The 11739-nt window shown below is 47.2% G+C and overlaps 1 protein-coding gene across 2 annotated transcripts in view; it reads right to left on the bottom strand.

The window, feature by feature from the left end:
* Positions 1-381: 381 nt before the first annotated feature.
* The window catches only part of LOC147097724 (uncharacterized), a 342880-nt gene continuing 331522 nt past the window's right edge, over positions 382-11739 (bottom strand). For both annotated transcript variants that reach the window (XM_085971762.1, XM_085971763.1), the window contains 3 exons: positions 10843-10911; positions 9439-9672; positions 382-6707 (listed from right to left, as the gene is read on the bottom strand). In XM_085971762.1, coding sequence (XP_085827888.1) covers positions 6561-6707; positions 9439-9672; positions 10843-10911 — 450 coding nt within the window. In that variant the 3' untranslated portion in view covers positions 382-6560. The remainder of the gene's footprint in view (positions 6708-9438; positions 9673-10842; positions 10912-11739) is intronic.

Genomic DNA, 11739 nt, shown 5'->3' with positions numbered 1-11739 from the left:
AAGTATTTAAAAATAATAAACCTGTGGAAAAAATGTTTTCATTTTAATTAATTCACCACTTACCTTGTAAAAAGCAGGCCTTGCGATTGCTTTTTAAATGTCTAACTTCTGGAGACTTACCCTCCCGGGAAAACCTGCAAAAAAACCATAAGTTCGATGCGCACGCGCAGCCTCTCCGGCGCACGCGTTCGACCTCTGAACCCCTTCTTTCAGGGGAACGGAAGTGCCGGTTTCCCGCGCATGGGCAGTGCATGCAGGAAACCGGCACTTCCATTGGGCCTACGGGTTAGCACCCAGCGCGTACTCACCCGTGGAGACCCGAATTTCTGGGCCATCGATCAGATAAGGAAAGGGGGATAAAAAAAACAGAATTCTGAGACGTTAGTTGCATTTTTTTTTAATTTTTTAACTAAATTTACATATTTTTTCCTGAATATCAATTTTTACTGCATTAATATGCTACAGACCTTATAACAAAACCTGTATTTATTCAGTGCTTGACGATTCAATGTACAAAACATATATCACATGTCATAATACAGAGGAGGCCAACCCATAAAAGCACCACGTGAATTTAGCACCAGGTCATTGCAGGGAACAGCTAAAGGTCGGGGTCAGGGTAGCGATGGGTGGCATCACTGGGAATTCGTAATATTAACATAACTTCTTTTTAAAAATGTCGCCACAAATTTTACATCAGTCAATCTTTTTCCTTTCTTTCTTATTTTCTCGTTCTCTCATGAAGCTGCCAACGCTCTAAAGGGGTGGGGTGGGGGGGTGGTTATGGTTCCACAGGGGGCGGTGGCACCCTCCAGTGCCTCCCATGTGAGCTGAAGAGTGGCGGCGGGCTATTCAACCGTGAAGGGCGCTGTCGCCAAGGGCCGAACTTGTCCTTAACCCCAAGTCTGCTCACGCGCAAAGTCCAACAAGAGTTGCCGGCCCAGCTATCTGGAGCGGGAGCCCACTGATGGTTTTATGTCCCGCTCCCCCACCCACCCCCCCCCCCCTCTTAGCCCATGGGCGCTGAGGCCAATTGGGGAACGTTCTATCAACACGGAACAGGCCTTGTGACCCAAATGGCTTAGCGCTGAACCTCCAATACATCAGGAAAAAAAAGACAGTATTGAATAGCCGTTCAGCACATTCATCTCCAGCCGACATCCGTTTATCCCCTTCATTTTAGTTGCACACCTCAAATTACTGACGTACGTAGACCCTTTAAATCAGACCCCCCCCCCCCCGTAACGCCCGTGCATTCCTAGCTCCAGTGCATGTACAGCAAATCAACCTGTTTTTGTTAGTTTTCGCTCGGCCCTTGAAAAGGTTGTAAGACGAGAGCCTAGGTGGATGCTTATGACCTAGCTCAGGAGAAACAATATATGAATACTCTTAGGCTTATTATTACAGAAAAAAAATATGGAGACGCCCTATAAGTGAGATAACTATAAATTAGACAGTGTGAGAAATATCCAGAGGCATTCCTGCTTATTTCCCTCCCCTATATAATACCCAAAGCATGTGGACTAGGCACAATACAGTACGTGTCTCAGAGTGCAGCAGGTGACACAGTGGTATAGGCTATAGTGGCAGTACATATACAGTAGCATTTAGGCAGGGGTAGAAATTCTCTTTAATCTAGGCTCTTCAACCCTAATGATCAGTAGCCCCACAATTTAAAAACTCAAGTCTACGCAACGGGAACTTGCATTCACGGGGCAACTCTTAACGCAGAAAATAAAGAGGCCCCGAGGCACTTCATAGAGGCGTATGGAAAGTATAACCGCCAAGCCAAAGGGAGGAGGTATTTGGAGGGGGGCTTGTTCAAAGGAGGTGGGTTTTACGGAGGGTCGTAAAGGATGAGAGAAAGAGGCGGAGAGGTTTAGGGAGGGAATTCCAGAGCTTAGGGCCCAGGCGGCTGAAGGCACGGCCGCCAAATGTGGGGTAAAGGGAGAGGGGGGATGCGCGAGAGGCCAGAGTCAGAGGAACGGAAGTTCGGAAGCAGTTGTAGGGCTGGAGGAGATTAATGAGATAAGGAGGGGCGAGGTCATGAAGGGATTTAAGCACAAGAGATGGAATTTAACATTTTCAGGCCATGGGGGAAACCGGGAGCCAGTGTAGGTCAGCGAGGACAGGGGTGGGATGGGCTACCATACGGGCGGCAGCGTTCTGGATGAGCTGAAGTTTAGGAGGGTGGGAGGTTGGCCAAGACAGCACTGGAATAGTCAAGTCTGGAGGTGACAAACTTATGTAATTGTGAGTTCCCTTTCCCTCTGCCCCCCCCCCACCCCCACCACCACCCCACTCCTTCCCAGACCAACCATGGTGAAAACGTGACATCGGTTTCACCCTATTTAACCGAGTGGGGACCTGAGGTTCACTGGGGTGATGGAGAACTCTAATGCTTACTGACCAGCCATTCTACATCATTTTTAATTCCCTGCTTTCTAAAAACCGAGCGTTACAACCAGACACTTTGGTGCCGCTCATGGCGTTTCTTTCCGTCCCCTCCAAGATGGCAAGCTCTTGCTGGCAAATGGCTCCACAAGATGGCATAGGCCTTCAACCAAGTGCGCCACGCTCTTGTTGGTGAGCCCCGATCCTGTCCTACTCATCCAACGCCCACACAGGCCAACTCGTACCAGTGGAAGTCACTGGCTAACGATCGGGTTGAGGGCACCCCAGCTGATTTTCCTCTCCCCTAGCCCGGGGGGGAGTTGCCGAGACCAACGGAAGGACTTCTATTGGCACTTCAGTTGAGCACAGATGAGCGATCAATCTCGGGATCGGCCTAGCCTTGTACCTCAGTACCACACAAAGCAGTGAACTTAACCAGGGAGCCATCCTGGTTTGGGGGGGCAATTGAAAAAAAGTCGTCAACAAGGCCTACTAAAAAAAGGCTTCCAAGTGCCCAATATTTTAGTAGCCTGAGGCTACTGACCCTTAACATTAATGCGAATTTCTAGCTCCTGCCTACGGCTTGATAGATCTAATCCATTTCCCCCCCACCCCCCTATTTAAAAAAAAAAAAAAATTATGTACACAAAGGCATCTTAAACTGAAATAAATTATGCCAACACTCAAATCAAGAAGCAACTACAAAATAACACAACTCCATAAATTATTATTGCAACACAAAAAAAAAAGTCAAGCAACACAGTTTAATACAGTTTTGGTATATTTGAGATTAGCACCATTTAAAACTGCTCCAAGTTTGGTTTGAGAAGAAGTCATATCTGTCACAGTAAGACTAAGAGGAATTGGAGAAAAGATCGAGATAGCTGGATCGTGCTGGCCTGCTTTCCCACCACCCCCCCCACAAAAAAACTAAAATGGTCCGTCGCAATTTTGTAAAGATTGATTTACCCCATTTTTTACCTCTATATATTAGATTTGTAAACGTCGGATTCCTCTGATAGAGAGACAAGGAGCTACACCTATTGGAAAGGTAGCATGTGCCCCTTTAAGAAGGCCATCAACGGTTTGAACACCAACATTGTCATTTGCTCCCTCTATTTATCGGCTACACATTGACAAATTTTTTTGCTGTTGTTGCTCTCGTTTAAGGTGTTGGTGCTGAAGGATGGGACGCTTCCTATTTCAGGCACCCAATCTCAGCGTCTAACCCTGCCAGGTCAGGTATCGTAGTGTTAAGAGGCTGAATAACGTTCCCTCTACTCTGCCCCCGCCCCCCCCCCCCCCCCGCCAACATTGGAGGAAAATTGCCACCCGCTCACTGGGCAAAATCGTATCAACTCGCCCGTCTAAACAAACTCTTCCCCACCGACGGGTCACAGCTCCAACCTCCGAGATCGTTTTTCCGTTTCCCACATCAACCACCCTCTGATCGCCCGCAAGGGTGCCAATTCGCACTGAATAAAGGCCGGTTTTGTGCGCGCCATTTACACTTATGGCCACTAGCAAACTGGGTAGCGATCGGCCAAAAGTCATTTGATATAGGTCCCTTGATGCCAGTAGATATCCGAGTGAAATGGTCAATCTTCTGCCAATACGGGGCAAGTGTGCGCTGTTGGGCTGTTTCAAAGAGGAACTGAGCTATGATTGTCCAAACCTGAGGCAATCCACAAACAATGAACAACCAATATACAAAAAAAAAGAGGGAGTTTCATTTGCTTGTTTATTTAAATTTACTAATTTCAAATATCTGATGGTCACTATTCAGCCTTTTGCCAATTGCTTTGACCTGGGAGGCTCCTGACTTTTACAGTATGAGGTGAGTGAAAGCTGGCACTGGTTATCTGTCGTACCCGTGTTACCCGGGCGCTCTGTACAGGAGAGGGAGCACTCTTTGCCCTGGGGGGTGTGTGTGCCATTTGTACTCTCCTTCCAACCTCATAGAATGATACAGCTCAGAAAGAGGCTGACATGAATCAGTCATTCATGAAAGAAAGACTTATGAAATAATACTGAGCAGCCTGCGGGTGGGGCTGTCCAGGGAGAGTATAAATACTTGGGCACGGGCCCAGCTTGCGCAGGACATTCTTAACAGGAACTAGTGAAGGACACAACTAGACCTCCATGTTGTAAAACAGTTGATTAAAGCTTTGTTTAACGCTTAGACCAAGTGCCTGGTAGTTTTCTTACGCCAGAGGCCATTCAGCCCATCGTGCCTGTGCCGGCTCTTTGAAAGAGCTCTCCAGTTAGTCTCACTCCCCTCCCCCCACCCCGCTCTTTCCCCATAGCCCTGAACATTTTCTCCCCCTGAAGTATTGATCCAATTTTCTTTTGAAAGTTACTGTTGCATCTGCTTCCACCGCCCTTTCAGGCAACGCGTTCCAGATCACAACAACTTCGCTGCGTTTAAAAAAAAACTGTCCTCATCTCGCCCCTGGTTCTTTCGGCAGATACCTTAATCTGAGGGACATTGCATGAGGGGAAGAGTGAGACAGGTGCTGAAGGCAGAACGTGCAGCCAAACTTGTTTGGGGATTCAGAGATGTTTTGGATTGTCACAAACTCTTCAACAATTGACCTCAAGAAAAAAAATTTAAGCGGGCGAGTTAGACGATCTGGAATCTTACAAAGAATGACTCAATCTTCGTTGTTCGGTATTGACCTTTGGTCACTGAAAGGTGGCCAACTGTACACTGACCCCGCGGTTCAATTCTGTTAAACCCAGTCAGCTGAATATTGCAAGACACAAAGTGTGGTGTCTCTCAATTTGCAGCGCAGTCTGAAGAAAATGGAATGTTGCAGGGAATGCTCAAATTTTATGGGATATTTGGTGGGTCCAGAAGCACTGGAGGGTATCTAGATCCAAACTTCAGATTGTGAACTCCAAATTGTGGTTGTTCAATTCGGAAACGGAACAGCTTCCTCAGTAAACCGAGGTATTGTTGTTGGAAAGACCTGTAGCTGGGATTGGCTAGAATAACCACAGGGGGGCCCCCAAAAATATACCAGGATGGAAAAAAAAATGTGGGAAAAGTTCAAATGCGGTAAGCTCCGGATTGACTCAGGCCAGATTGGAACTGAATATTCCACCCCACCTCATCGCCAGTGCAATTGCCCTCTCCCGCCTCACCTTTACTTGAAGGAAAGTGCGACGGTACAACAGAACTTTAATAGAAGAAAGGCTAGGTTTGTATGATGGGGAGGGGGTGAGAGGAGGCTCGTGTGGAGCATAAAGGCCGGCATGGAGCAGTTGGCCCGAATGGCCAGTTTCTGTGCTGCAGACTCGGTGTCATTCTAAGAAAAGGGATGCCCACTGCAAACAAAACAACAGGCCCAACAGCATGCGAAGCGCCAATGATGTCCAGGGATGTTGTGCATCAGGGCTGAATCCCGTGCTCCCTGGCAGGCAGTTCTAATACGCTGCTATGTGTGGGAATGGGGCTACATATTGTACTGTAGACCCTGACTGGTTGAGGGGAGATGGCAGTCAGTTTTATTGCGGTCAAAAAGTAGTTTCAGGTTTTGTTTTTTTTCAAGTGACCGACAGCGGGCCAGTCTACCAAGGCTTTACATAAGCGTTCCTCAATGCCTCAAGATACGAGCAGCTGTAAACTCTGGGGTGGAGCCTGTACAAAATATATACCAATATATAGTTTTATATTTTGCTTTCAACACCAAGGCAGCTGTGTGAGCCCATCAGTGTCAAGGGACTGGCTCTAAATCCAAATATCAACTCCTGGCTTAACACTTCAATGAAAAAATGTCCACGTGTTAAGAGATTCGATATAGCACCAGGTCAAATGCTGCCTCCGACGAGAGGAAGGATACTTTGTGAAGGGAGACTGTTTTGGTGTACAAGCCCTCTACAGATATGAAGAGATGCTGGAAGACGACTCTCTGGCTACAGTAGAACAACCATGGGGAATTTGGAAAAGCCCAGACACAACCACCAGTGACCTGGCCTCTTCAAAAGGTCATAAGACTTCAGCCCTACAAGGGCAGCAATTATTTATTGTTATTCATACACAATAAAAAAACCCCCCATCTGCAGCATGATTAATAGAGACAAAATGAAAGACAAAAAAAAAATGTGCATTTTGCATTAAAAAAAAGAGAATAGTTGGACACGGAGTTCTGTTTTTCTGAGGTTTAGCTGCTGAAACAGACAGGGCCAACCTCGAACCCAAACTTCTGCTGATGCTCGCCGAAGTCCGTCACGGCTACGTCTTTGATGGGTAGGTCGACAACTCGCGGCGAGTCAATCTCCAGCACAGTCCTATCGGAACCTTTCCTCAGCTGAAAGTGGAAGGGAAAGAGAATTCAGATAAAGCAAAATATCCACTGAGCCCGCCAGCCAGTTTCTCACGCTCTTTTCTCCCTCGCTCTGGCAAAAGCAACATCCACATTTCCTTGCTGAGACTGAGTGGACCTGCCTAGTCCTCCTTTGGACACAGGAGTGCGAGATGGAGAAGGGGCCAATCAGGACCTAGACTCATATTTTATTTATCTCCTTTCTCCCCGCGAATCTCTTCTGCATCAACAATCTACAGGAAACTTTGTGCTATCCGGCACCGAGCTGTTGCCGTCCCATCAAAACTGCCGGACAAACCAGCGCTAATGCTGAAACATACGGAGATTTTGAGCTCCGTATCTGGCAACAAACCCTGTTGACAGCTTCTAAACAGTCGGCCGTACCTTGCAAGCGTCTCTGTAGCTTAGCAACAGCTTCAGCGAGACCTTGCAGAGCCTGACTGGTGAAAAAAAAAGCAACGAAAAGAAAAAAACCTAACGAAACGGCTCCTGATTTTTGCCGGTGGCTCGAGCATCCCGGACAGTTAACCTCCGGATAAACCAAACTTTCCTGTACTTCCTTTAGAAACATAGAAACATAGGAGCAGGAGTCGGCCATTCGGCCCTTCGAGCCTGCTCCGCCATTCAACACGATCCTGGCTGATCCTCTATCTCAATACCATATTCCCGCTCTCTCCCCATACCCCTTGATGCCTTTTGTGTCTAGAAATCTACCTATCTCCTTCTTAAATATACTCAGTGACTTGGCCTCCACAGCCTTCTGTGGTAGAGAATTCCACAGGTTCACCGCCCTCTGAGTGAAGAAATTTCTCCTCATCTCAGTCCTAAAATGGCCGACCACTTATCAATGCTTCCGTTAAGTCAGTTGTCACTGCTCTCCCACAGGTTAACCCCCACAGGTTAAGTGTGAAGAATTTTGACTCAAGTTTCAAATAATCCCTTCAATTCTCCTCAGACTTTCTCTCTTCTTTCCCGATTGCTCTTGCCTTTAATATTCCTCAGTGCCACTGGTCTACCTTCCATTCTGATTACACCTGGTTCAGCTCTTTGAGTGCCAGTAGGGTCCAACCATCAAGGGCGATGAATCCAGTTATAAAGTTCCGCTCGGTTTTCACATGCTGCGTTCATAAGGCTGGAGACTTTCCAGGGAATATCAAGGTCTCTAAATGGGCAAGTTGATTAAAGATTAGGGCATAAAAGCTCCCTTTCTATTCAGCCTAGTCCTTGGGTATCTCCACGTGGCACTGGCCCATCTTTATAGAAAGAGTTTGCTTTGTATGAGGAGAACAAGCAATGAGCTGAATTGTGTGGTTCCCACGACCAAAATGGACTTAGCTAGAACTCTTCAGATCCCATGATCCTCTAAACTCCCACAACTTCTTGATCAATGGAAACCCTGCCATAATATGTGAAAGGCAATCTTCTTGCTCGAGCCCATGTGGAGACATTCCCCATTATCCATTACTTGAACGCTGAAGTGGAGCCTCCTTTATCCAACCTCGAATTATCACGGCTCCATTTATCGCCTTCAATGTCTGCCAGAATTTTTACAAGATACATCTTGTGTGAGCTGTTGCCTAATTGCACAACTCACTCATACCCATGTCTGATATAAAGTAACCTCACAGCACAAGGAAAATCCAATGCAATTTGTTATTTGCATCATCTTCATTCCCATGCCTAGGATATTGTTGCACCATGTGTGCAAGACCATTATTTTGGATCATTCACCAATTTTCATTATCCGCTCTTCCATAAATGAGGTTCCACGATAAAAAAGATAAAGACTTGCATTTCTCCAGCGCCTTTCACGGCCTCAGGATGTCCCAAAGCGCTTCCCAGCCAATGAAGTACTTTTTGCAGTGTAGTCACTGTTGTAATGTGGGAAACGCGGCAGCCAATTTGCACACAGCAAGCTCCCACAAACAGCAAATGTGATAATAACCAGATAATCTGTTTTAGTGATGTTGGTTGAGGGATAAATATTGGTCAAAACACTGGACTTCATGGGTTAAGTTACGAGGAGAGATTACACAACTTAGGGATGTACTCCCTGGAATTTAGAAGGTTAAGGGATGATCTTATCTAAGTTTTCACAATATTTAGGGGAACTGATAGGGTAGATAGAAAGAAACTAATTCTGCTGGTTGGGATTCTAGGACTAGGGGGCATATTCTAAAAATTAGAGCCAGACCTTTCAGGAGTGAAATTAGGAAACACTTCTACACACAAAGGGTGGTAGAAGTTTGGAACTCTCTTCCTCAAATGGCAATTGATGCTAGATCAATTGTTAATTTTAAATCGGAGATTGATAGATTTTTGTTAACCAAAGTCATTAAGGGATATGGGGCAAAGGCGGGTATATGGAGTTAGGTCGCAGATCAGTCATGATCTCATTAAATGGCTGACAGGCTCAAGGGGCTCAATGGCCTCCTCCTGTTCCTATGTTCCTAGAACTCCCCTGCTCTTCTTCCAAAAGTACTGTGCGGTCCTTTACATCCACCTGAGAGCAGACAGGGCCTGGGTTTAACGTCACATCCAAAAGACGGCACCTCCGACAGTGCGGCACTCCCTCAGCACTGCACTGCGTCAGCCTAAAGAGATATTAAGAGTCGCAAGAAAGCAGTGTGTGTGTTAAATGCTGCTCATGGGCACTATAGACACGTTAGCCCCACACGTGCTCCCTGTAACCCCAATCAAAAGATGAATTCTTTACTTTGCAACCATCATAGATGGCACTGATGTACGGTGTTTTGGTGTAGGACAGCTCCTCGCCATTGGCTCCGAGGAAGCGCACGGCCTTCTTGTAGCTTCGTGTGGCGGTGTCGTACCAGGCGATGGACTGCTGGCAGTTGTAAATGAATCTTTGCCGGGCTGTGGCGCTCAGAAGGCGCAGGAAGGTCATCTGAACCACGTGGACAGGGTTTCCGTCCGAGTCGGCGTATAGAAGCTGCGGGAGCAGGGGACAGAAAGACAAGGTGAACACCGATGGCGGAATGTGCGAGAACAAGGTGGCGAAGCAACAATATCTACTTTGGGCCAGTACGGGACTGGAATGGGACCAGCCAGTGCATAGTCAAGGGGAAAGCTAGATAAGTGCATGCGGGAGGAAGGAATAGAAGGTTATGCTGATAGCCTGAGATGAAACATAGAAACATTGAAACATAGAAAAATAGGAGCAGGAGTAGGCCATTCGGCCCTTTGAGCCTGCTCTGCCATTCAATATAATCATGGCTGATCCTCTATCTCAATACCATATTCCTGCTCTCTCCCCATACCCCTTGATGCCTTTTGTGTCTAGGAATCTATCTATCTCCTTCTTAAATATATTCAGTGACTTGGCCTCCACAGCCTTCTGTGGTAGAGAATTCCACAGGTTCACCACCCTCTGAGTGAAGAAATTTCTCCTCATCTCAGTCCTAAATGTCCTGCCCCGTATCCTGAGACTGTGACCCCTCGTTCTCGACCCCCCAGCCAGGGGAAACATCCTCCCTGCATCCACTCTGTCTAGCCCTGAAGTGAGGTGGGAGGAGGCGCGTGTGGAACACGAACACCGGCACGGACCAGTTGGGAAGGCGATCAGAGAACTGGGGCACTCTGGGTCTTTACCACTACCTCCTTGGGCCTACTGCTGGGTGCAACGGTCCTCGCCTTCCTTTAGCTGGTGGGTTCCCCAAGGCCCGGGAAACCCGGCCAGCCGGAGTTCAGTTTAAAATAGTGGATCGCCATGAGGCACGCCAGCCTCATTATAATATTTAAATGGGCGACCCGCCTCCTGCGAGCGGGTTGGCTGCCCGCCCCTCGTCCCGCCTCCGTTACAACCAGAAGTGGGCGGGTTGGGGTCGGGATTCAGTTTCTTTTAAACTCTTTAACCTCCCACCTGACCCCAACCGATTTGGGGTTAAAATTCTCCCCATGATATGTTTATACTGACAGGAGCACTATACTCAATAACATATTAATTAGATCTTTTGTGGTACTGCTTTGTGGAGTAATGGTCTGTAATGGTCTCTCCTGCCATTTCCCACTCCAATTCTTTATCCTCCTTTCCCTCTTCTATGGCATGCGCGATATACAGAATCTCTAATTACAGGCATTGCTTTGTTCAGGGGGGGCTTACCTGTTTGCCTCGCTTGAATTTGCTGTACCAAGATCCCGGTTTGTCCCTTTGCCAAGAAGAAACTTTAACCTGGAAAAGTCAGAAAGCGGGGACGTTAAGATACAGTACATAGGATATACGGCACAGAAACAGGCCATTCGGCCCAACCAGTCCATGCCGGTGTTTATGCTCCACACAAGCCTCCTCCCACCTCTCTTCATCTCACCCCATCAGCATATCCTTCTATTACGTCCTCCCTCAGATGCTTGTCTAGCCTCCCCTTAAATGTATCTATACTATTCGCTTCAACCACTCCCTGTGGGAGCGAGTTCCACATTCTCACCACTCTCTGGGTAAAGAAGTTTCTCCTGAATTCCTTATTGGATTCAGTAGTGACTATCTTATATTGTTGGACCCTAGTTTTGGATTCCCCCACAAGTGGAAACATCTTCTCTACGTCTAACCTATTGAACCCCTTCATAATTTTAAACACCTCTATCCGGTCACCCCCTCGGCCTCAGTTGAGCGCATGGTTCCTCAGGTACTCCAGACAATAAGGGTATCCGGCAAGAAAAGTGGAAGGATTCCCACTGGTGGAGTAGGAGTGTTCTCCAGAGGTGTTTGCATTGGAGCACAGCGATGGGGAAGATTAGAGGGGGGAGGGCTTCCTCTGCCCTGAGAGTGCTTGATGCCAACACTGCGCAGCGAAAGTTTCAACATGTCCCTTTCTCAAGCACCGACTGACATCCCTCCTCTCAACTTCAGCAGCTCTAACTTAATGTTATTTAAAATATATATATAATAATTGGTTCTCGTGATGTGGTCAGTGATAGCAGAGCTGTGTTTATCGGCCATCCCTAGTTTCCCTGTGTGCGACTCGCTGTATGATATTTCTTGTAAGGCTGTGCTGGGGCTGAC

Source organism: Somniosus microcephalus, chromosome 31, assembly GCF_052327205.1.
Source record: "Somniosus microcephalus isolate GS21.2 chromosome 31, FLI_Smic_1.0, whole genome shotgun sequence".
NCBI lineage: Eukaryota > Metazoa > Chordata > Chondrichthyes > Squaliformes > Somniosidae > Somniosus > Somniosus microcephalus.
The sequence above is the reverse complement of the archived record's forward strand: the minus strand, read 5'-3'. Positions and strand labels throughout refer to the sequence as shown.